Source organism: Phlebotomus papatasi, chromosome 2, assembly GCF_024763615.1.
Source record: "Phlebotomus papatasi isolate M1 chromosome 2, Ppap_2.1, whole genome shotgun sequence".
NCBI classification, from domain to species: domain Eukaryota; kingdom Metazoa; phylum Arthropoda; class Insecta; order Diptera; family Psychodidae; genus Phlebotomus; species Phlebotomus papatasi.
The window spans coordinates 21,289,249-21,316,572 of record NC_077223.1 but is presented as its reverse complement, the minus strand read 5'-3'; the positions used below and the strand labels follow the sequence as shown (position 1 = coordinate 21,316,572).

Genomic DNA, 27,324 nt, shown 5'->3' with positions numbered 1-27,324 from the left:
AAAAAGGCTTAAACATTTTTTATTATGGACATTTCTTTACCATACAGGCTATAGGACCAAATCACTTGTGTAGATTCTCATGTGAATAATAGATGAATAAACTAGTATTGTCTTTGATATGGGAAAATAGTGAAAAATAGTTTTAAACTAATTTTTATGGAACGAGATAAAATCCAAATGGGGGCACTTATAGTAATAAGAGCTTCTAATTTGCAAAAATATCGATAAAAAATTTAATCAGAAATACATTAAAAATATACTGCTCAGGGTGATACTTGAAGAAGATCAAAATATTAAAGAAAAAAAAAGAGATGGCAAAGCGTCCCAGCTTTGCGGAATGCTCGAACGAGATAGAGCTCACCATGAATTAGCTTTTTGCATAATCTTTTGGAATCACTGACCTACTAGAGATCAAATTAATTAAAAAATCACAAAAGCATTTGAAAATCAATAAATCGGTACTTAACCGATTCATTACCGATGTAACCGGGGGGTTCGACATTGCAATACCTTTCCAAAAAATCCAAATTTAACCAAATCGGTTGAAAAATGAACCTTCCAAAGTGGTTGACCTTTGACCTTCAATAATTCAAAATGACGAATTTTCCGGTCATAGGTATGTTTGGGCGAAATGTTCGCCAGGACCAGCTCTAAAACATATCCAAAAATCATTGAAAAAGCTTGGGCCAATTTTTTGAAAAAATGGAAAAACCTTATTTTTGGCCTAATTTTGAGGGATAGAGAACGTATGAAAGGGGAGAGGGAAAAGTAAAGAGGTTGAGTACGATATAATGTCATTTGAGGAGGGTTCACCGAAGACCGGAAGTCGATATCTCTTACGGTTTAAGCTCCAGAACAGTGAGAAGTTGAAAAAAAAAGTCGATTATATAACTGCTCTCTCTTTAAGTTCGAGCAGTAAAAAAATACCATTTAAATTAATGCATACCTTCATCTCAGACTTAATATTTAGAGTTGAAATAAGTCCTAGCTGTGCTTTGCAATTAGTGTTCTCTAAAAGCTGTCCCATTTGTACACAGGTTACCAGACGCTTCAATATAGAACGAAATTGCACCACCGTCGGATTGGTGTTACATCCGAGCTTTGACCGAACTTCTCCAAAGAAAAACTCAAGATGGTCTTGGAGAAGAGGGTATGTGAGAAAACCTTCGGGGCAGAAGTTCTTCATTTTTATGTTCATAGCAGGAAGGTTTCTCAAACATGCCCTCAATCCAATGAAACCAGTCTTGACTTTAGATTTGGAGATTGGCTGGAGTGTGGATGTTGCTCGTTCTTTGTCGTAGACTTCCACTTGCAGGTCTGTGAAGTAGGAGACTGCTGTCTCACAAAAGTGTGTGATTGCTTCACAGTTCTCATCTACGATAGGTGCCTTGTACCTGTAAATGATTTTTAGAAGAAGTATGGTTTACAAAAAGCCTAATGATAGAAAAAATAAGTACTAACGAAAACCTGAGTTAATTAAAATGTATTCAACTGAAAATCAATTCTTACCCTTTGTGCGTGCTCTTATGCGTATTTAGTACGTCAAATGACGTATTACAAATACGCAGGAATTTCGTAGTGGCCTCACTTCCTTCGAACTCCGTTAACTGCAACACATCCCGGCAATAATCTATTGCCTCAGCAACCGATGCGCTTAAAACCTGGACTGCTAATTCAACGCACATTGAGTTTTGCGCGAATTCGATATGGCTGCTGGTCAATTTATTGCCCTTCAGCCGGATACCTGCACCATTATTTTGTTGAAATTCATGCAGCAGTTTAACGAATTTGAAATCTATTTGTGCACCCTCCCTGTCCACAAGTCGGTTTTTAGCGAAATGGGTGCGAACCAATTTGATCATGTGGCAGGGATCCGGGTGCACATAAATTTCCCTCGTACTGCAACCAACTGCAAGATTAATGGTGTAGAAATTTTCGTCATTCGTCGCAAGGTTGCAGCCCAGTTTCTTTACGGCGCTGAAATTCACCGGAGCGCCGTCAAATGTGAGACCCAATATCTTTACCCCAGCTTTTTCAGAAAGAGATATGGCTTCAGAGATCAGCTTTGATTTTTCAGGGGCTGCCAATTTATTAATAGGGAAATATCCAATGGGGAGCTTCCACTGCATGTCTATGGAGACTAGCATAAACACAAGAATCTGTGTTGCCTCCCCATCACCACTATCATCTGTGGCGGCTTCCCCATAGCCTTCGTAGCCATTTCCTAGAAATGCAAATCCATACACCTTGCCGGCAACAATGTCGACATGGCGATGGATATACATTTCGTCAAACATTAATTGGCACCACACAAGACGGTTCTGGCTAGCCACGTAATTGTGAATGGCCGTGAGAGCTTCGTCACTAAAGCCAGGCTCACAGTTAATGACTCTCAGCCATCTCAAAATGGTGAATTCACTTGGAAGGGCATTCTCCAGCTCATTTCTTACGAATCTGTACGCTTTTGGCGAAATAAAATGAAGCTGCACAGCAAAGAACTTCAATTCTTCCTCATATCTCTCATTGAAGAATTCTTTCTGGCCCCTTTCCAGAATACGTTCCACAATGAGGCGAATAACTCCGTTTAGGGATTCTAGTGAGAACGAAGTTTTGCAGCGCTCACATATATTCGGAGTGGTTTTGTCTTTGGAGGAAGAGAATGATTCCATTTTGGCGATTTTTTCATCTCGTCGTCTCACCTGCATAGTAAGAGCATGATTTTTCCTCTTCAAAATTTCAACTTTCTCTTCCAACCTTTGAATTTCGTTATTTAATTTCTTAATAACAGTCTCTGAGTGTTCATTGGCAGACTGCGGTTCTGCATCATTGTTCGTTATTTGGAAATCTGTTTCCATAGAACATTCTTCTACCATATCGTCACAGTATGGATCAAGCAACCACTCAATTTCTGGTTCTGGTTCATTGTCAACATCGGAGTCACTGACAAATTGAGATTCCACTTCCATACAAGAAGTTTCTGGTTCATTGCCATACTTTGATGTCACAGATTCATCAGTTTCTGCATTCATTTCCGTCAAGTCCTGTACAAAATAATGTATTTTATGATGAGAGCTCATTACACAAACTGTCCCTAATAATCGTACTCCTGACATAGACTTTATATTCCAAAAAATAAGCTTTTACAATTAACTATAAAGTTTTTGCGTTTCTCAAATCGTTTATTTTTTTATTTGAATTTCGGATAAAAAAATCAATAGGGGAAAGGCTCATAATTTTGTCAAGTTTCTTATTTTGGACACTTTGAGGATAAAATTGGACACTAAAAATTAATTGATTAAAATGATGGATTTTTATTCCAAGATTTGATGAATAATGAATTCTATCTAAATATTTGTTCTTTTTGAAAGATTTTGACACTAAATACATTAAAATTTGAATATGATTTGAGTTGAAATTGCTTTGTTGAAAATTCAGTGAGAGCAATTGCTTACGAGAAATATGACAGAACTTCGTGTTTACTTCAGTCTTATTAGCTGTGGTGAAGTACTAACAATGTTTCCTCGCTTTTCTGAGTGATATTATTGAATATTCATTGAATATTGTGTTGATTCACGTTAGTGGTGATTTGTACCTTTGACTTGAAGTGAGATTTGCCTTGTGAATTAGATTTTTCGTGTGAAAAATGGGAAATTTTCTAAGACATTCACCAGTGAGGTGATAATCCTTATTTTAGACAGGTGTTTTTCTCACGAAATTTTGTGAAGTTTTAGCTTTTGTGATGACTAGGTTGGACAAATGCCTGGAGAAACAAAGGAGCATCATCTCTACGAAAGAGATGTAGCGAGAAATGCCTTGAAAGGCTCCCGGAAAGGCCAAGGAATGAGCGAATCCGCACGTACTTGGAGTATCGAAGTCAATTCACTTTAATGAATGATATAGAAAGTTTCCGGATTTCTGTGACATTCTACGTTTCCCTTACATGAACAGGAAGAGGACTTGGTAAGATTGGTTCATCAAATGAAGAACAATGGGCATCCTATTGAGGCGGATTAGCTGTCCAAATTTACAGCCAAGTTGGCCAAATTAATAAACAGGTTGTCCAAAATAAGAGCCAAAGTCACCTCTACATATCAATTCATTTTTAAACGTATTAAAACTAATTTTAATAAAAATAAGACGATAAATAGCTTGCTAAGTTTCTAAACAACCCTTCTGAAAAGAGAGTAACAAGAAATGTCAATTAGTATAGAAAATATCGCACTTCAAACTTGGAACTTCGATGCTTATAAGCAGACTGTCCAAAATTATGAGCCCTTACCCTATCGACTCATAAATCTATTGAAACTGATTCATAGGGTCAGAGTACAAAATTTCGGACAGGTTGCAATTTCGGCTGCATATTTTGTTCCTCAAATTTCCATGGATTTTCAGTTTTTGCATACTCTAGAAATTATATAAATCAGAAAAAGAGAAAATGTCGTTTCGACGAACGAGATGATGTGAAAAAGACTTTCAAAGAATTCTGGAAAGGCAAGCAACTATGAGAACCAAGGTGGCCGAAATATTACCCAAACCTATGTCTATATTTTTATTTATTTTAAAATGTATTGAGAATGATTTAGAGAAAGCAATGACGATTTATCCACAGTCTATCATCTATAACGAAACTATCTACAAGGTTTCAAAAAAATGCTACCTGAAAAGAAGTAATAAAAACTTCAATTCGAATTAAAAATATTAAATTTCAAACTTAAAATTTCAGCACTTGTATGTAACTATGCAGAAATTTGGTATACTTACCCTATCTGATTAGATCCGTTTCAAATTTTTACAAAATTAAAGGGCTTTTCCTACAAACCTACAGCTACTCTCTAGACTGGATTTCGTTTGATTTGTACTTATTTGGATCGATGGGACACGTATTTCTTCACTAGCTCTGGATTTTAAACAAAAATTTAAATTGCTTCATGCGAATTCGTCTGAAAGAAAGATGTGGTTGCGAAATTTTGCCACCAGTTGCGCTAGTGATGCGCAGTGTAAAAGCGCTCGCGAGGCGCTCACGGTGTAATTTTGAATTCTCTATAGAGAATTTGTTGAAATAACGGTATTGGCAGGGGGCTGTACTAACCGTAAACTATTTTATCATTTCTGTGACTTATATCCCTGCATTAAGAAAAAATATTACTTACTATTGGAAGAGCCGTTGGATCCAAACAGTGGCGGTATTTGAAGCCGTGCTTGCGGACATTTGTCAGTTTTATATCTTCTGCTTTGAAGTGAAGGCTGCATACGTATTTATCATTCACTTCTGCAGCTAAGAGCTTAAGACGATTGGCCCAGACTTTTTGAGTTTGTGGATCTCTCGGAAATCTAGAATTATTTTTGCAAAAAAACAAAATTAGAAAAACTGGTAAAAAATAGGGTTCATGAATATATTTATTTCTTATATCACTTCTATTATACTGTATTTAAACTCAATTTAATCAATTTAATGAATTGTGAAATTAAATAATTTTTTTAAAAATAATTTTTGGGAGAACTTCTTTAATGCCTCTCCCTTACTTTCACAACAAGTCCAATTTGCAAACGCTCGGTTAGACCACGTTAACAATTTCCTTTACTACAAGCAGAACGATTAATTTTTTTTGATAAAACATGTTTTTTTTTTATAATAATTTCAATAAAAAAATAAAGATTTTGGCGAGAGATGTTCCCCTGATTCATCCCTGGCATAGCCGGCAAAAATGCTGCTTAGAAGAATTTTACAATTTTCCCATGAATTTTTCTTCTTTATTTAAAGATCAGCAATTTATGGTTCTAATGTCACCAAATTTCTAATTTAATGAACTTTCGATTGGTGATAAAAACATAAGTCGCTGATCATAAGAAGAAAGAAATGTGCCTATATTTACCTGTGGAATGTTACACGAAGAGGATTCCGATGGCGGGTGTTTCCACAATTTTTCACCACACACTTCATGTCTCTCACTTTTCACTACTCAGATAGCTGAGATATGCACTAGAGAGTCTTCTTACACGTTTTCACTGCACTTTATTGAATATTTTCCCAAGTTTTTCCACAATAACTGCGTAAGCACATTAGAAGGAATTTATTCACGTTGGAGCTGTCAGAAGAGGTTTGCGTGTTTTGCCGCTAGATTCGCTAGTATTTCGCTTGTAGTTCTCCGCGAAACCGCTCGCGCCGCTTACACGCTGGATATTTGAATTCCCTATAGAGAATAACGGTATTGATAGGGGGGTGTGTGTGATGGAGTGTGGAAGAGTATCGTGCCGGAGGCTTCGCGATCGGTTTCAGTATCTCAAAGGATGTCATTTTTGAGCGGATGTTTTATTCATCCTGCAACCGAATGGTATTCAAATTCCAGCTCATAAATTGATACTCTCATTGGCTAGTCCACGGTTTTCGCGAGAGTTTGCAGCAGAAAATGGAAACAAAAACATTGAGAGAAAAGGTTAGTTATTATGATTTCTCTGCCCATGTAGGTGTTTGGCTGAGCAAAATCTAAAGAGCTAAATTGGTTCTTTGGGTTTTCGATACACTTAGGGTTTTGTTCTATACGACTCCGATAGAGTCAACACATTTGATTCTTGTATATCTGCAATATTCTAGATTATTAATTCTTGTATAGATACTACTTCACTCGTTAAAAATTTTCTCAAGTTCTTACTTAACAAAATTAGTTTAAAAGTTTGACATTAAACCTGGTGTGGAATGATAACTTTTCGACACTATATCGAATCGATAGTATCGATAAATCTATGTCTGTTAGATTAAGTGATTGTCGACTTTTTATAGATTGTTGGGCTATTCATTGCGACATTCTTAAAATAATGAGAGTGTTGATAAACATCTATATTAGTTACAGGAAGTGCAGCTATCGTTTAAATTTTTCAGAATCGACAGTCGATAGTGTCGAAAATAAGTTATCATGTCACCCCTGAAATTTCACAGATTTTTTTCACGGCGTTTAAAGTTTTTAGGATTTGACTCTATCAGAGTCGTAGTGTATTACTTCGGCCCATTCGAAATTTTGACTCCATAGGATATCGCCAATTCTGGATTTTAGTTCTACAGAATTTCGTTTCATTTCCCAAGAAACAATTTTTTCTCAATATAGTCTTATAGAATTCCCGAATCATGGCTTATCAGAAAGACTCAAAGAACGATTTACTTAAATAACGCTTGTAGACTACCTAAAATAGTCGTTGAGACCTTTATATATAAAAGAGGCGCACCACTAAGGGGCTCAAGTGACTCTATAAGCATTACTGTGAAGACTGTGAAAGAAAACTGAAGAGTTCTCTGAGACAATCTTATAAAACATCTATATATCTTCTGAGAAAATGCTTATACAATACTGTAAATTTAATACTATAAACGGATATGAACCAGTTATAAGACCATAATCAGAATAATTAAAAGAATCACAAAAAAATCGCTTTTATACGTATTTATCTAATTCTATTTTATGTAATTATAATTTTTTAATGTAATTTAATATGTTTAGGAATTTATTAGTTCACCATGCATTACCGCCATTCCAGAGGTACAAAGATGGTCGCTGTAGCTGTGCCGCGAACCCACGAAAAATTCATTTTGTCTCTGTAAATAATCTACTGAACGCGTCTTCATTTTCCTTATTAATATCCAATCGGTATATGAAGAAACGCCTCCCAACTTCGTCTCGACTGAATTTTACGCTTATTTGTAAATTCTTAAGACCGTTATGAGCATGCTACAAGTCTTCAATAGATCCAGATCAAATTTGAGGGGAAATAAGGGGAAATCAGGGGAAGTTGTTGACATTTTGCATGCAACGTTTGGATTGCAAAGCATTTTTCATACAAATTCATTCAGATTTTCTCTAATTGACTAAGTGCTCAATTTTCGTTTGAACCTCAATTTAGAGGTTAAAAAACAATCTTAGAGAAAAGTTTCATATGGACGAAAATGTAGCTTATAAAATTCTCTATCAGACCTACAAAACAAATTGTTAGGGACAGTTCTAGTTTCTGAGATATTTTTGATTAAAGTTGCTAAAAAGTTCGATTTTTCGAGTCAGTTGTACGAACTCCATCTGTCCAAAGGATTATCGGGAATCTAAAGGAGAACAAATGTTCCCCTATTAATAAATAAATCGGTTCAGCAGAATCGGAGATATAGGCACCCAAATATCAAAAAACGGCAAAAACGATTTTGCCTAGATTCCAGGCGCAAAAAAAAATGAAATCAAAATGATAAATATTTTCGTAAATCATTTGATCCTAGCAATAGAAAAAATAGCATGAGAATCCAGGGACAAAATCACCGTTGCATAGTGTTATCTTATAAAAAGGGTTTCATAGGATTGTATTACGCTTCTTATGAGACTTTTATGTCTCTATCCTATAATTCCGCTGTCAGCTGTTTAGAAGATCATTATGAGATCATTTCAAGTATTTGGTTCTATAAGACAGCTAATTTACTAGTTGGGTTGAGATCTTCACCTTTCGAAATTTCTGTGCATTCGGGATTTTGACTATTTATTTTAAATCTTTGAAGTATACTAGATTTTTGCACTTAAAGATTTTGACCTATTCAGGATTAAGGCTATTTGGAATTTTAACCAATTATAGAGATTGGTTCTTCGGGATTTTGTCCAATAAGGATTTTGCATCTTTGGGATTTGAGATTTGACCCATTCGCAATTTTATGAGTTCGGGATTTTGACCCATTTTATTGAAGATTTTGACTTTTTGGAACTTCGTTCCATTCAGTATTTTGGTTTTCTGGAATTTTTATTAACTCTGAATTTAATTTCTTCAGGATTTTGTTCAATTAGGGATTTTGGCTTTTCGAAATTTCAGTCCATTCTGGATCTTGTCTCTTCAAGATTTTCGATTCATTCGTGATTTTTGCTATTTGGGATTTCAGCTCATTCGATTTTGGCCTTTTTAGACTTTGAGCCATTTTGAACTTTTTTTTTGGGATTTCGGCCCATTCGGTATTTGGTCTATTTGGGATTTCGACAAACAAGAGAGTTTGATTTTTCGGAATCTCATCCTATTAGGGATTTTGGTACTTTAATTTTTGTCCCATTTGGAATTTTGTGTAGCCAGGATTTTGACTCATTCGGAACTTTGGCTCTTTGAGATTACGTTAACGTTAGCTCTTTAGGATTTTGATTCTTTTAGAATTGCGACCTATTTGGAATTTTAGCCTTATACAGGGTTTTGACCATGACCGACACTATTTATTTTCTCGCGATTGACGATAGTTTTCCTTCATTAGGGCATACAGATTTATTTCTAATTTGCATCAGTTGTATTTTCAATAGTAATAAATCAAAAAAATCAAAAAATTCTAAAAAAAAATACCTATAACAAAAGATTTAACTATGATTTTTATTTTGTTTTCACTCATATAAGCTCCTTATATAAAATCGTGTTATAGTGTATTTATATCCCTTTAGTGTACGAACTGGATGGAATAGACTCCCGCCTCTTCGATTCCTTTCTCACCTTCGTCTACACATGTGAGGTGAATTTGTGTCCGGAAATTGCCTTTGGCCTGATGAAATTATCGACCGTGTACGAAATGGATCAGCTGAGAAGATTGTGTACAGACTATGTACTCAAGACACTAACAAAATGCAACATTTGGACATACTTTTGCCATTCTGTGGACGTGTTCCAGGACGAATGTCTGAGGGCCAAATGCCTCGATTTTATCTCCAACTCTGACGGTGGTATTTTCCACAGAGAAGATTTCTTAGGGGTGTCCAGGGGTGCTGTTAAATTGCTCCTGGAGATGGAATCAATTAGAGTGACTGAAAGTGAATTGCTCGAGGTGATAATTAAGTGGATTGACTTCCATGGTGGAAGAGGAGACAGGAGAGCATTTCTCGGAGACTTATGGTACCTCATCCGTTTCCCTGCCATGTCCAGCAGTGAATTTGGATGTGTGGTAGAGCAGTATTTGGGGCTGCTGTCCGATGAGGAGGTTCATCAAGTGAGGTTGGCTATTTCCGGAGCACCTAATAATTCTCCTTTTTCCAAACATCCTCGAATGCGACTGCCTAGGATATTGTTCAGTGGAGGGATTACATTGAAAATTATATTCCAATTTTCGAAAGTATTTGGATCTGAGGAGCACTGTCAGGACCTCAAAATGGCTCTGAAGATCCTTGGAAAGGAGGAGACTTTGATTTGTGGGATTGGAATTCTTGTGGAACATGACTTTGAACAGGCAATTTCTGGGGAGATAAGCATACAGATCAACACAGAATCTGGCTGGAAGGATGATTCTTTTCCCACAATTGAAGGTGGACATCAGATGGCACATGGAAGAAAACACAAACTCCTATTTCTCATTTTCCAGGAAGTTAAAATGATCCCTGAGCAATGGTATAGGATTAATTTAACCACAAAATGCGATAAAGTAGTGAAAGTTGAAGGAGAATTTCATGAAATAGCAAATTTAGGTGAAAATCAGGTGAAATTTATTCACAATGACAAACACAGCAGTATTCCTCTGGTAATATTTAAATAACCCCAAATTATTCGTCAATTTAGAAAGAGTGAAAGTATCTCAAGAAACAAAGATATGAGTTATGAGTTGGATTTTCTGTGGCAGAAAAAAACCACTGCGATAAGCTTAATAATTTAGCTTATAGGTGACGAGATTCTTAATGTGAAAGAACTCGAAACTAGATAGTTTGTAAGAGAAATTGGGGGATCCCAAGAAGCAAGTCTTATAGCAATAAATTTAATTTCTCTAATAATTTACTGTTTATTATATCAAAATAAAAACTTTGTTATATAAAAAGATCTTGTAGTCAAAGAACTTTAATAGAACCCTATAAGATGATTCTTTATAATGAAACACGGCTTTTTTTAATAATCGGTTTCTTATAGATTGCAAATACTTTTACTTACAATATGGGATTTGAAAACTACTATGACAATTTTTTTTTCGTTAAAAACTAAATTGCTGAATAAAAGCCTTTAGGAAAATTTGATTCACACCTAGCGAAATTGTGAAGATATTTTATTATTAATTTTTAACTGAGAAGTTGAAGACACTTAACAGTTTAAAATAAAAAACAAAGAATCACATGCGATTTTTAGATCTAAGGGCAGTATCACATTGACAGTAAAATGCTCACCGTATTAGGTGAGATTCTTAACAATCTCACCTACTATAATCCTAACAAAATTTCATGTCCTCCGATCGCGCTCAAACTTGGCCAAAATGTGTTTCGCCACTTCCTGATCACGAATATATGGGGGGCTAAGTTACGTTCCCGGCCGGCCGGCCGGCCGTCCGGCCGCTCTTTGGAGCTTAATAGCTCCTAAACTAAAAGAGATATCGACTTGCGGTTTTCGGCAAAGGTTAAATATCGTATGAAAATTGCAACATGGTGCATTGACCCCCCACCCCCCACCCCTCCTTCCGCCATTTTGAAGACCCCCCTTTTTTTGTTTTCTCAATAGCTCCGGCCCTATGGCATCGAGCGGGCTCAAATTTTAGTATGTTATAGCTGGACCTTAGAGCTTTCCATCAATACCAAACTTAAGGTCCCCCGACCCCCCTGACCCGAGCTATAAGGGTCCAAAAAAATTTTCTTAAAATGGCCATAACTCCGGTTCTAATTGTCAGAATTTAAAAAATGAGGGCTTTTTGGAAAGCTCTCGTGAAATGCCACTTTCTCTTCTAACATCGCAAGTTCATAAAACCACCGCTAGGGGCGCTATTATTAAAAAGAAAATTTTTAAATCTTAAAAGTTAAATAACTCAAAAATTCCTTATGCAATCGGGCTGAAATTTTAGTATGTTGTAGCCGTTGATTATACCTATCAAACAAAAAAAACCTTAAGTCGATCTAAAACCCCTGACCCGAGCTATAAGGGGTCAAAGTTCGAACATTGACCGGCCTCTATCTCCGGTTCTAATTAACATATCGACATAAATTTTACCTTTTTGGTTTCGTCTCGATGAGCACTTTCAGATGGAAGTTCAAAAAGTCACTACAGGTGGCGCTGTGATAGCGTCAAAATTCATCGAAATTCAAAGTCACTTTTCTCAAAAACGGCATTGTGCAAGTTAATGAAATTTTAGTATGTTGTAGTCCAGTCTAGGACGTTTCCAAAATAGTGCGTATGTGCGCTGTGGTTTCAATAGAACCGGAGATATGAGGGGTCAAAGTTCACGAAATTCAAAAAATCATATCTCCGGTTCTATGTGACCGATTTTGATGAACGAGGGCTTAAACGAAAGATCTCACCAAATGCTACAACTTTCTAGAACATTTGAACTTCGTGGGACCAACACCAGGGGCGCCACAGTCGAAAAACCAATTTCAATATCACATAACCTCAATTATCTCGACTGTCGCTAAACCGATTTTGATGATTACTTCGACATAATTGTAGAGCACATTTGTCTCTACATTTCGTCCATACATCATTTTCCACTCAGACTAAGCTATCACTCCGATTTTGCCGTTTAAGTGTGAAAAAATTGATTTTTCCCATAATAACGCTTTGAAATCACTCAGATGCCAATTTGACTGCCTCTACTCCACCAAGACACTTAAAATAGGGTTTTAAATGGAAAGTCCCACAAAAGACAACAATTCTTTGATATAGTTGAAGTTCAACAAATGACTACTTGGGGAACTCTGGATGAAAAAACGAGTTAAGAAACAAAAAACCTCGATTATCTTGACTTCTGAGTAATCGATGAGATCATGTTCTATGGAAAAATTATAGAGAACATTCTGGTCTACATTTCACCCATATATCACTTTTCTGTCAGTTCATCCAAATCCTTGATATTTTGGTTTAAATACAAAATTTGTATAATTTCACGAATTTTATTCAAGATAACTGAATGGCGTCTCCCAACTTCAGCTCTAAATCGAATTTGCATGCACTCCGAGTTAGCTCACGTTAAGAATCTCACCTACATAAGCCGGTTAGGATTATCTGTCCTTTTCGTTAATTTACGCATTTTCATTGCAATTCTTACGTAAATTCTAGATTACCGTATTACCTTATCTCATAATAAGTGGCACTAGGTGAAAATAATACAAGAAAATTGAAGAAATAAAACGAAAATACGATAAACGGTGAGCAAAAAAACTAGGATTTTTTGCTACAGTTTTTTTGTACATTTTATTAACTCACCGTTTATCGCATTTTCGTTTTGAGTCTTCAATTTTCTTATATTATTTTCACTTAGTGTCACCTGGTATGTGATAAGGTAATACGCTAATTGAGAATTTGCGTATGAATTAGAATGAAAATGAGTAAATTAACGAAATACGGAAATTACGGAAATATTGAAACCTAAATAGAAACCCAAGTTTATTGTTTTTTTTTTATAACTCAACAGATCATTAACCCTGACCCTAAAAACAAGTTAACTGATAAGATAAGAAATTAGAGCAGTTAAGCCATATGGCTAAGCCTTGGTTTACAATTAGACTCATGCTGATCTTTGAGAAAATTTAGCCTGTAAAATTTGGTAGTAGGGGAGACCGGGGAGGTTTGGGACACTTTTTCATGTTTTGACTTTGAGACAGTATTCCAAAAAATCACGATAATGTATTACAATGACATGCGGTCTATAGGCTACTTATGGGTATTGACTATATAAAAAGTATGCAATAGAACTTGGAAAACAACTGAATTTTCTTGGAGAAGATAAAACATTTAACTTGACACTTTGTCCCAAACCTCCCCGATTTGGGGTAGTATGGCACGCAAAAGGGGATGTTACGCATTTTTTCTCGTATAATTTGCATAATTGAAGCATGTTAATTAATTTTAAATATTAGATTAAAAATATTTCTAACAGAAATAAAAATGTTTAATCTTTTATTTTATACTTAGAAATTAATATCAATCTTATTTGTATAATAGAGTTGTGGTGCGCGCAAAGAAGTTGTTTAATAAAACACTCTGTTTCCTCGATAACGCCAAACTGAATGACCAAATTTATTTCTTCTCTCTTTTAATACATAAAATTGCAGTGACAACAATTCATAATAATTTGCTGATCACTACACCCTCACCCTTAAGATTTGAATTTATAAATTTTGAATTTTTAAATTTTGAATTTTGATTTCTTCGTTTTACATAATTTTAATCTTATTTATATTACAATTAACAATTAATAAGTTTTTATTTTCATTCACGCATATATAGCTTAAGTCTATCATTATGAACTAAACTTATCTTTCCAGTATTAACATTCTTTATTCTACTATTACATCCTAGTCTTTCTAAAATTACATATGGACCTAAATATGGATTACTAAATCTTATTAAACTTTCATTCTTAATTACTACTTTATCATTTACTCTAAAATCTACTGGTTCTCTATTTTGTTTTAAAATTCTCTTTTGTTTAACATCATCTAACATTTCTTTAGCTTTTTGATGTGCTTCATGTAATCTAACCTTCAATTCATTTGCGTAAGAGTCTAGATTATATATTGGCATTCTATTTGCTGAATAATTGATTGAATTAAATAGTTTACCAAAAATGAGTTCATAAGGTGTGTAATTCGTGTCTGTATGAGGTGTGATGTTATATGCAGATACAAAATATGGAATCCACTTATCCCATTCACCCCTTTCGCAAAAGTTCAAAAGATACGATTTCAACACCCTATGACTACGTTCTATGATTCCTAGACTTTGGTGGTGATATGCAGTAGATGTAACATGTTTCAAAGATAAAATTTCACAAATATTTTTGAAAATATCATTAACAAATTCTTTTCCTAAATCTGATTTTAAAATTTTAAAATTTCCAAACTTAAGAATAAAATTTTCAACCATTGCTCTTGCAACGTCATTTGCTTCTTTTGATTTTAAAGGAATAATTTCAAGAAATTTAGTTAATGTACATTGAATTGTCAAAGCATATTTATTATAATTTTGAGTAGTTTCTAAAGGACCAATTAAATCTACTTCTACTACTTCGAAACTAGATGAAGCCGTATCTGTATGTGTCCATTTTTCTTTAGTATGTCTTGTTGTTTTATTTAAAGTACATTTTAAGCAAGCTTTAACATGTGCTTTAATCATTTGTTTCATATTTCTCCATTCATAATGTTCTTTTATTTTCTTAAAAGTTTTCAATACACCAAAGTGTCCACCCAAAGGCAAATCATGGTATTCTTTAATAATTTCAAGCATTTTGTCTTTTTCTTGCACTTTTAATGGAGGGTTATATAAAATAATTTTTATTTTCGATGCATCGTTATTATCTTTTTGAATTGTCTGAACATGCTCTTTAAATTCGGCTACTCGGAAGTAGTCAAACATTTCATCTTTTTTAGATAGCGCTATTTTATTATTATTTATGCCCTCATCATTCATTTCTTTATAAATAATTTTCAAGATGTCCCTTAGGCGCATCCGCATAATATTTATAGTGCAATACACGTGTATAATTTTTATATTCTTTTTGGTTCTCGCGAGATTTGATATTTCAACATCAACTTTATTTTCTTGATTATTATGACAAATGTGAAATTGAATTCTGGTCAAATTTTTAATTTCAGTTTGAGATGTGCATTCCCAGATATACAGGTGATCAGGCTGTACCTCTGTAACGCAAGAATTCATATCAGGTGTAGAAATAGATGGCAAATTCTGATTACGAGCCATTGAACGAGTTATCACCCTTACTGAATTTTCTGGTATAAGGGACTTTAAGTAATCTGTATCCACCACTATCCTACTTAAAGCGTCTGCGGGATTTTCTGATCCAGGCTTATATATTACTTCAAAATCGTACTCTGATAAATCTAAACGGATATTTGTTAATTTTGTAGAAGGATTACGATGTGAAAATAATCCAACCAATGGTCTGTGATCCGTTATTACTAAAAATTTTCTTCCATAGAGATACGGTTTGAAATAATTTATTGCCCAGTGTATCGCGAGTAATTCCTTCTCAATGATAGGCTTGTTGATTTCATGTTTATTCAAGCTTTTACTGGCAAATGCAATTACTTTATCTCCTTGAGAAAGAATAGCTCCAAACGCAAAGTTTGAACTGTCGGTAGTAAGTGTAAAAGATTTAGACGGGTCAGGATAATGTAATATGGTTTTATTCATCAATTTTTCTTTTAATTTTAAAAATGAATTTTCACACTCCGAAGACCAAATAAATTTAACATTCTTTTTTAATAAACTATTTAATGGAACACAAATTTCTGCGAAGTTTTTGATAAATCTTCTGTAGTAATTGCAGAAGGCTACAAACCTTCGCACTTCATCTTTGTTTGTTGGTCTCGGATACAATTTGATGACGTCATACTTTTTTGGATCGGGTGAGATACCCAAATGAGAAATTTTATGGCCTAAGTAAGTCACTTCAAAATTAAGGAAGTTACATTTCTTTGGATTCAATTTCAAATTATACTTCCGTAGGCGTTCAAAAACTTTACATAAATTCTCATTGTGATGTTTGATACTACATCCAAAAACAATGATGTCGTCAATGTATAAAAATGAACTTTCAGGACATAAGCCACTCATAGCAATGCTTATCATCCTTTGAAAACTGTTTGCTGAAATTTTTAAGCCGAAAGGTAATCTACAAAACTGATAATGATTTCCATTAGCAGTAAACGCAGTAATGGGTCGTGAAGAGCTTTCAATTTCTATTTGATGAAATGAGCTTGACAGATCTAAAGTCGTGAAAAATTTAGCTCTTCCGAGTCCATCTAGGATCTCGTCGATGCGTGGCAATGGAAATTTATCTGCGACTATATTTTTATTAACCGACCGATAGTCCAAAACTAAACGCCATTTTTTCTGTCCATTCTCTGCCTTTTTCGGGACTAACAGCAACGGAGAGTTGTAAGGACTCACCGAAGGTTCTATCAATCCATTGTTCAATAAGTCTTGAACTTGAGAATTAACTTCCGGAATTTGGGTTTGAGGGATTCTGTAATTTTTTATATAGACCGGATTTTTATTATTCGTTTTAATTTCTTGTTTGTAAAAATTATTGCAAGTTAATTTGTCAGAGGATAAATGAAAAATATCGTTATATTCTGCACAAATTTTAAAAAGAGAGTCTTTAGCATACTCTGGAACATTTGAAAAATTTAATTCTTTAAGCAATTTTGAAATTCTTGATTGATCTTCTAAATTTAGTGTTTTATTTTTAAGTTCGATGATATTATAATTTGAAAGTGGTTCGATTTCGGGATGAAAATCCTTGATAATGACATTTTGTTCGGTAGTGTTAACGAAACGTACATACGCAGTATCACGTATGATGCAATTTCCTGACATAACACCATCTTGAATATATGTAGACAATATGATTGAATCCTCTTTAGGTTGTATATTTAATCTCCGAACAACTTCACATCGTGGTGGTATAATAAATTCATCATCATCAATGTAATCAAAAAGTGGTAAAGAAATATATGAGCCATTTCTAACGAATTTGAATTTCCAATCTTTAAAATCAACGACACAATTGAAATTTGTAAGGAAATCTCTTCCTAAAATTGCATCAATTGGCAATGGAAAATTTTCATCAACTATGTGAAGTTTACAATTTATTATAACATTAGATCCAAAATTTAGATTTATCGAAGCTTTTCCTAGAGATTTGTATTTATTTTCAGACACACCAGAAATTAAACAAAATTTACTTTGATCAATTTTTGAATTTTTAGCCAAATGTATTTTACATAAAGAAATATCTGAACCTGAATCAATTAATGCGACTGTAGGAATGTTATTTATGACGATTTTTATAAAAGTGCCATGTGAAACGTTTAAAGAAAATATCGATGGTGATTCGATATATCTGCTTGGGAGTGTTCCAATCTGTTCTGAGGAACTGACTGATCGTGAAACCCCAGTCCTGCATTGGATTGATTTGGAAAATACTCAGGATTTTGCATGTAATTAACTTGAGCATTCCTTGGGACATTATAAGTTGAACGAGATGTGTAGTAATTTCCACGAGAACTATAATTTCCACGATAATTCCCATGCAATTGTCCATGTCCTCGATTGAAATTTTGTTTGAAATTCCCTCTACCTCTCTGAGAATTATTATGAGAATTTCCACGTGAGTTTTGATGACTCGAAGAATTTCCACGAGAAAATTGCCTTCCTCGAAAATTTACACGAGAATTCTTCGAATGTCCTCGAAAATTTTTCGAATTATGCTTTTTCATGTTAAATACATTCGATTCAAACTTCGGATTCTGTTCCTCGCGTTCTAAAGCAACACTTACTGCATCACTCAGTGTTTCAGGACGCGCAGCGAAAACAACATCCTTCATAGGATTATTAAGCCCTGACTTAAAAGCGTTGAGTCCAATTCCATCATTGAGTAATTTTACTGTTTTAGAACTTGATGCACCCAAATTTCCAACTTGTAACATATTCAGCTCTGCTACAAGCCCCTCAACTTTGGTTGCAAATTCTGATACTGTGGAAGATTTTTGCTTTAAAGAATTTAACTCATTTAGAATTTTAGTTGGAGTTTTATTTCCTTTGAATTTTTCCAAAAGGATCGATGTGAATTCATCGTATGTATTAGGATTCTCTTCCAACAATAATTTATTCTTGACTTTGTCACATACTCGCACTTTCAGGACAAAAGACAAGAACAATTTTACTTGTTCAGCATCTCTCAAGGTTTGAGAATAAAATTCGACCAGCTCAAGAAAATTAGATAATTTTTCAGGAGTTCCGTCGAACTCTGGAATCACCTTAAGAGCTTTTTGAAAATCGAAAAGTGACATATTTGCTTGTGTTGAAATATCAGAATCTAAATCAGAAATTTCAATGTCTTCATCAATATCTTCTACGATTTTAATACGATTTATTAATTCCAAACACTTTTTATATTCTTTTTCATATTCGTCTTGAAACTGTAAAATAACAACTTTTTCTTCAGGAGAAGCTCTCGCGAAGGATGATTCAAATTTAAGATCACATTCACGTTTAAATTTTAAAGCTTCCTCTTTTTTTCCATCTACGTAAGATTTCTTGAACAATTTGTTGGGACCGTTCTTTTTTAAAAGCGTCTTTAAATCTTTTAATTTATCTAGAGATTCCATAGAAATTATTGTTATAAAATTAGATATACTGAATGATATTTTAAAATTATCTCATAACAAAATATAATTTAAAAAAAAAAAGATTACTAATCACGTGAAATCGATGGATTTAGTATCGGTGGGATTGTTGATTGTAGTTTGTGCCTGCAGTTCCAGCGCAGCATCTACAGCAGCATCTGCGTTGAAACATCATCATGCAGCATCCGCGTATCATCCGTGTATCCGTGTATCTTCCGTGAATCCGTGTATCAACAGCATTCATTCCACATAATTTTACAGGAACCGATGATTTTTTTTTTATCTTCATAAAAGGGTTGTTGGTTATCGATCATAATGTCGTGGCATTCAGGTCATTGCTCTAACTCATGATCACACGTCAATAAAATCAATTGACGTCAATAACAAAAATATTGGTGCTTAGTTTGCTATTGCGAAAGGAAATGCAAAAATTCTTGTATAAGCAATCCATTAACTTGAGCGCGCCGAAATTTGATAACTAGTGCAAAGTCTTCACCAAATTGTCTCTTTCATTATTGGGGTCAATGCACATGATTCGACTTTGATCACTAATTATACACATTATTGGAGAGTTTTTACTGTATTATTGTTACATTTTTTACAAACTTTTATTTAACGGTGGTTGGGGTTAATTTTTTTTTTTAAACATTTGTTACTTTTACCGAATTTAGAACTTCTTCACGTACACTTTTCATCATGTCTTTTTTTAATTTCTTATAGATTTTTATGACTCCGTACACCACAATAACAACCAAAATTATTATAAATATTGTCTCTAGAAGTCGGATGTGGCTTCCGAAAAATGCTTCAGATTCCTGGAGATTAGCTGATGGCGCTGATGAAGCTTGATCACTGTTGTTCACAATTATTGTCTCTTTATCGGCAGTGCTTTGATTATTTCCCATGATTGCGATTTTAATGTTTTTATTTAGATTTTAATTGGACTGTTAAATCATTGTTTTTTTTAACCACAATTTCACTCATATGTCAATTTATCTATTCCTAACTGATCTCCTTTGCAGCACCATATTATTAGGGTCAATAATCCAAAAGTAACAAGAGCACTGATTCCAAGATATATACACAAAACTTCAATTATTAGTTCTTGAGGTGCACAAATATCACCAATTCCACATAGATTTTCCGTCATAATTATTTATTAACTTTTCTGTTTTTTACTCGATTCGCGATTGGCGAGGATCGCCATGTGGTGCGCGCAAAGAAGTTGTTTAATAAAACACTCTGTTTCCTCGATAACGCCAAACTGAATGACCAAATTTATTTCTTCTCTCTTTTAATACATAAAATTGCAGTGACAACAATTCATAATAATTTGCTGATCACTACAGAGTTATTTTTTATCAATCACTTTATTTAATGTATTTTCTTCTTATTTACTATCCTGGATTTTTTTTTACTTTTTATTCTAAATATTATAATTATCATCATCACATTCCTCAAAATATGTTTCCAGATTACACTGCTGGCTATTTTGATTATATATAGGGGAAAGGCTCTTAATTTTGTCCAGATTATTATTTTGGACACTTTGAGGATAAAATTGGACACTAAAAATAAATTGATTAAAATGAAATTAGAAAGAAGCTAGGCTGCAGAGGTCTGAAGACTGTTTTCGAATCAGGTTTTAAAAACCAATTTGAAGATAAAATATTAAATATTTAAAATTTCAATGGGTCAAAATAAGTTGTAAAATGACAAAGTTTTATCACTTTGTAATAATTAAATTCTGAAAAAACTAGGCTATATTTTAATATGATTTTGTAGAGCATTTAGGAATGAAATATTGAACACTCTTAAACTTCTCAATTAAGTTGGCAAGGGTCAAAAAAGTTCAGAAGAATGGAATGCATCCACAGAATCGCATACTTCTATATAGAGTCGATATTTATTGCGGTAATAGTTTGCATATTTTAATTAGTTTTATTTCTTATTAAAACTCCGTATATTTAAAAGTGTCCAGTGCGAACCAAATGCTAACTGATTTCAATTCAGCTATAAACATATTTCAGCTGAATTTTGATAACCCTGAAACGACGCTCCCGAGGCAGTTCGATTTCAATAAATTTGGTTAGCACTTTTTTTTTGAAAACTGCTGACCAGTCAGCATATTTTTGTTGATCGACTTAGCAAAATATGCTAAAAATGCTGTTCTTTTCTGGTAACTGTGCTCGCTGGGTATGAATGAATGCGACATATGTAATATGTTATCTTCCTCATTAAGTTCAAGAATAAAATGCATTACCAAGTGCTTTACTCATTTCGTAACGAAGTTATGGAAAACAATTTTGCAAAGTTTTAAGCCCGATCGAAATTTACACTAATATTGTGATTGTGAGAAGCGAGAAAATATTCTGAAATGAATTCATTACAGAGTTCTTACTTCAGCATAAAATGCCTCGGTAGAATGAATTTCCAATGTCCTCGGGGGTTGAGACAAGAATCCAAATCCTTATGCACAGATGGTGAAATCCAAAGTCACGATTTTTCATCACACATCTCATCTGGATTGGACATATCTTGTGGGATATGGGATCACATCATTCAATCCTGCAGGAACTGCCGAGAATAACGAGTAAGGAAAGGAGCATAGCCAGAGAAAATAAATAGAAAATAACCAAGAGACAATTCAACAATCATAAAATCTTTACATACACATTCCTCTGGTGACTTTGAATGAGATGAAATGGTAGAAAAAAAGGATTGAGATTTTTATACAGGAAGAGAGAATCATTGCCGAAGGATTGAATCAGCTGCAATATCATTGTCTTTCGAATAAAACAACACTATACTGTGCTAGTTCTACTATGGTAATTTGCATGATTTAAATTGAGATTTTTACCAACGGAATTTCAATTGTCTCAGAACGGAACATGCAGGTCATAAATGAAAAATTCCGCTCACATTTTCCTGTCCTCCCCAAGAAAATATGCAAGAGATTGTGGCGGGCAAAACTGCTAATTGCTTGCTTTCTAAATGACATCATCGGTACAATCTCGATGAGAACATTTTCTCGAAAGATTTCAATCCCACACTAATTGCAATTCACTTCATTAAGATTCACACAGTTTGTTTAGCCATTTTTTCTGCTCACTCAACATTCAAACTTACTAGAGCCACATATTATAGGGGAACATGAGGTAAAATGGAATAAAAAAAGTTCTTTAATTTTTTTCGAGCTTCCAGAAGACCTGAAAGACTTTTAATCAAGACATTCTTATTGAAAATTTACTGATCTACTACTTTTCCGAATACTATTTTACTCCGTTTCATGACCAGCGCACAATAACTTTCGTTTGTAAACATGTTTTTAAAATTTCCCATGTGAATGAGCGAGATGACTAGATCTAGATCTCACTTACTCTCATTGAAATGTCAAAAACATGTTCACTAAACAGAAATTATTGTGTGTTGGGCATTGGAAAGAACTGAAAAAATGAACAAAATGGCAATAAAAGCCCACTATATCAAAATAAATTAACAAATAAATAATAAGGCCCAGTTTACAATAACCTTTGTTTTGTAAACATGTTTCTGAAACTGCCTATAAGAGTGAGCGAGATGACTAGACATAGATCTGTTTCACTCTCACTGAAATATCAAAAACATGTTTACAAAACAAAATTTATTGTGCCTTGTACATGATATTCCTCTAGATATTAGTTGTAGATTTTTTTTCTGTTTCACAACGGGAAATGATCTTTTTAAGTCATTTTCCAAAAGCTGTTTGTAGCAAGTATGGCCTCTTTACTGGTTTTGACCAAAGCAGAAAAGGTGAACTGGAGATGAATTCGTACCTGTTGTCCACCCGTTTTTAACCTACACAGTAAAAGAAATTAACACTATTATAGTGTGTAATCTTTCATACCACTATTATAGTGTTAAATTTGGAAAAGTGTTTAATTTAACATTGTTTAATTTAAAGTTGTTGAATTTCTAGTTTTTGAATTTAAAAATTGTTGAATTTTTGTGTGTAAACTCAAAAATTGTTGAATTTTCATTTCATTTCGAATATTTTAATTTTTTTGCCATTTTAGACATTTGTATTTGTAATGCTTTTTCTTGTAGTCGGGTTACCCCTTAATGTGCGATGATTACATCTGATGCTCGAATCTTCACGATATACTTATTATGCATATAAATATTTGATGTTCTGTATGACTTTTCCCCCATTGAAAGGCATCTCGACTGAAGTATATGTCTTAAATGGAAATTAAACAATTTTTACACAACTTTTGTTTAAAAATTCAACAACTTTGGTTGAAATGCACAAGGTTTCACATTATAATGGTGTGAAAAATTATGATCAAACTATAATAGAGTTAATTTTTGATCATGAGACAAGAAATACCATAAAGTTGTGTATTTTTTAACACTATAATAAATAATGTGAAAAACTATAATCATACTATAATAGTGCTAATTTTTAGATTTTTTCAACAGTTTTAAATCAAGAAACATTGTTAAAAGATTTTTATGACTATAATTATGAAAAATTTTACACAATTCGCAATTAAATAATTAATTTATCCAATTTCACACTACTAGTGTTAAAATTTTACACATTTTCAAATTAAACAACATTGTTGAAAATTTTTCAACTATAATAGTGGTAATTTTTAATCACGTGACAGTAAATTACCAAAATGTTGTGTATTTTAAAACATTTTTAAATTAAACAACTAAAATTGTCGATTTTACACTATTATAGTAGTAAAATTTTGCACATTTTTTTTTTACTGTGTATGCCTCCTATCACATTTTACCCTATAGGCGTCTACACATTGGGAGCAATTTCCGTCAAAAATTGCGTTTTTGACAGAAATTTGACGTTTCCCCTACAACGCTGCAGGGAATTTCCTTACAAAAAGCAATTTTTGACAAAAATTGGTCCCAATGTGTAGAGGCAATATGAGTGATTATTTTTGACAATGGAATTTCTGAAGAGAAGTCATAAAACAAAATTTAAAAAATATCATCATTTATCGTTCCGTTAACAACCGTAGTTTGATTACACTGTGCAACGATGATTTTGTCCCTGGGTTCTTATGCTATTTTTTCTATTGCTAGGGTCAAATGATTTACGAAAATACTTATCATTTTGATTTCATTTGGATTTTGCGCCTGGTATTTACGAAAAACGGTTTTTTCCGTTTTTTGATACTTGGGTGCCTATATCTCCGAATCTGCTGAACCGATTTATTTCTCACTAAGGAATAATTTGTTCTCCTTTAGATGCCCGATAAATCCTCTGAACAAATGAAGTTCGTACAACCGACACCAGCGGCGCTGTAGTCCCATAAATGTCAGAAAACATGGAAAAATCGAAATTTGTAGCAACTTTGATCAAGAATATCTCGAAAACTAAAACTGTCCTTAACAATCTGATTTATGGGTTTGATAGAGAATTTTATTAGCAACATTTTTGTTCATATACAACTTTTTGCTCAGATTATTTTTTAACCTCGAAATTGAGGTTCAAACGAAAAATGAGCATTCAGCCAACTTAATAAATCCTTCACAATTTCGAGTGTTATTGCTTTCTTTCCTCGCAATTAGGCAGTACAAGCTTTTATTATATTATTTAATACTTAAATATCGATATTATGGTGATTTTTATATGACATTTTAAATTTTTAAATATTATTTTATTACTTGGAAACTTGTATAAAACTTTAACATATGTGATATACATAAAGTAACAATTACAAGTTCAAAAACTAGTTTTAGATTTATTTCGACGAAAATCACGTAATTATGAGGTTAAAATTGTAGGATTGTAGATAAATGTAGGAAATTTTTTTAAAGAATTATAAAAAGAAATGAATTTAGAAAAAGGATTTTTTGCAAAGTTTCCATATGTAACTGGTATGTAAAAGGTAAAATAGATACTTATTGATTCTAAAACGTCAATTTAACAAGAAATATTCTTTGAAATATTTAAAATTTTGCAATATGCAGTTAAATATGCGTTTTTTGTAATAGTCTTTTGAGATTGAAATAACACTGAAATCTTACTGAAGATATTGTTTGAGTTATTACCTTGTATTATATCTAAACACATTTTATAATGCAATAAGTATTAATAAAGTCCTACAACTGTAATAAAAGTGAAAATAATACTCTGGGTCATCTAAACTTGAAAAGAAAAAGTCAAAATTTGCGAAATATTTAAGTTTTTCTTTAGTTGGCTGAGTGCTCGTTTTTCGTTTGAACCTCAATATCGAGGTTAAAAAAGAATCTGAGGGAAAAGTTGTACATGAACGAAAATGTAGCTGATTAAATTCTTTATCAAACCCACAAAACAGATTGTTAGGGACAGTTTTAGTTTTCGAGATATTTTTGATCAAAGTTGCTAAAAAGTTCGATTTTTCCATGTTTTCTGACATATTTGTGACTACAGCGCCGCTGGTGTCGGTTGTACGAACTTCATTTGTTCAGAGGATTTATCGGGCATGTAAAGGACAACAAATTGTTCCAAAGTAAGAAATAAATCAGTTGAGCAGATTCGGAGATATAGGCACCCAAGTATCAAAAAACGGAAAAAACCGTTTTTCGTAAATACCAGGCGTAAAATCCAAATGAAATCAAAATGATAAGTATTTTCGTAAATCATTTGACCCTAGCAATAGAAAAAATAGCATAAGAACCCAGGGACAAAAAAAAGTTTGAAATTGTTGCATAGTGTTATTAAGACAATTAAAAGAGCGCTACCCGGCGAGCACCAATGCTAACCGATTTTAATTCAGCTGTAAACAAATATATGTGTTTTCAGCTGAATTCTACTAACCCTGAAACGACGCTCCTGAGGCAGTTCTATTTCCATATATTAGGTTAGCATATTTTCTTCAAGAACTGCTGATCGGTCAGCATATTTTTGCTAATCGACTCAGCAAAACTATGCTAAAAACGCTGCTTTTTTCTGCTAACTGCTGGGCATAAAGACTGAGGAAAAATTGGAAGTCACAGTTTTTTTTTTTATTTTGTAAAATATCTAATTTTCAAATTTACAACTTGTCACTTTTTGCTCCACATTCCTCTATCAAAATTTGTCTGCCATAGCTCAGCAAATAGCAACACAAATAGGGACATGAAAATTGCTGAGAAAATAAAAATTATCCTAGAAAATTGCTCCAGAGTCAAATGAGGCTAAAAGTTGAAAAAGTTTCCCTCCATTTTTTATGGGATACATTCAGAGAAATCTCTGTAAAATTCTCTCCCGTGGAAAACATTATGAACAATATATGAAACACTTCAAGAATGGCAAAGGGAGAGAAAACTATTTGGAGCAAAGGGTGGCTCATACAGAGAGCTCTTGACTTATTGATAAATTAGTAAAAGTTTCATAAAACTCACAATAATCAGGAAAATTTTCCCTGAATCTATACTTTAATATTCAAAATTTTGTTTATTCAGTACATATAACGTTTTAAGAAAGAATTGAGAAATATGATAAGTGAGAAAATGTTCAGTTAGCCAAGACACAAACTTCGATTATCTGCTGTTTTTTAATACCTTTTATTTTTTATATTTTTTTTTATTATTATTTTTACTAAATTTAATGAAATATGTGCTAAATTAAGATAAATCGTGAATTTTTCACAATCATGTTAAAAATTTTCTGGTTAAATATTGCTCCAAAATGTTTAAGACTTTATTTAACACTCCTCAAGAGGCCTAAATTTTCATGAACTTTTTATCTGAGTGTAGTCTTTTTTTTTACATCTCCACCAAAGAGCTATTCTGCGTGTCTCGAGTGGATGAAAAAGTTATGAAAAATGCAAATTTAAATTCACATCTCAATTGCACCCGTCGAGAAACTTGCGTGCATTAAATCTTAATAATTTTTCTTTAACTCCCTGAAAAGACTCTCGCTTCAGGCACTGAAATCCACCTCGAATGGGATCATTTCATCCTTTTTCACTGCCTGAATTCTCTGAAAAATGTGTCAGTTGGATTTAAAGAATCCTGAGCCTCCGGCAAATTGCAGTTGGGTTGAAAGCTCAATAAAAGCTTCTTTTTTAGGTTGACACGAAAATAGAATGAATATGTACTCTTTGCAACATATTCTCCACTATTTCAATTGAAAATTCATCCCTTGAAAAGCCATCAAATGAAGGCATCTCCCTTCTACCATCCTGATATCAATTCGTCTTTCATCAATGTTCAAAGTTCATTTTTCCATTGAAACTCACCTGCTGATAGC

General features: G+C 33.4%; 2 protein-coding genes across 2 annotated transcripts in view; one reads left to right on the top strand and one right to left on the bottom strand.

Moving 5' to 3' along the window:
* Positions 1 to 27,324, bottom strand: part of LOC129803034 (trace amine-associated receptor 1) — a 141,159-nt gene that overhangs the window by 30,487 nt on the left and 83,348 nt on the right. The gene's annotated exons all lie outside the window — the stretch shown is intronic.
* LOC129803054 (uncharacterized) lies at positions 6,330 to 10,846 on the top strand. The gene is made up of 2 exons (XM_055849383.1): positions 6,330 to 6,434; positions 9,435 to 10,846. Exon 2 carries the CDS (start codon positions 9,536 to 9,538, stop codon positions 10,511 to 10,513), a length of 978 nt encoding a protein of 325 aa, XP_055705358.1. The 5' UTR covers positions 6,330 to 6,434; positions 9,435 to 9,535; the 3' UTR covers positions 10,514 to 10,846.

Excerpts from the sequence above, each read along its gene's own strand:
- LOC129803054 (XM_055849383.1), top strand. The coding sequence starts at position 9,536 with ATGAAATTATCGACCGTGTACGAAATGGATCAGCTGAGAAGATTGTGT.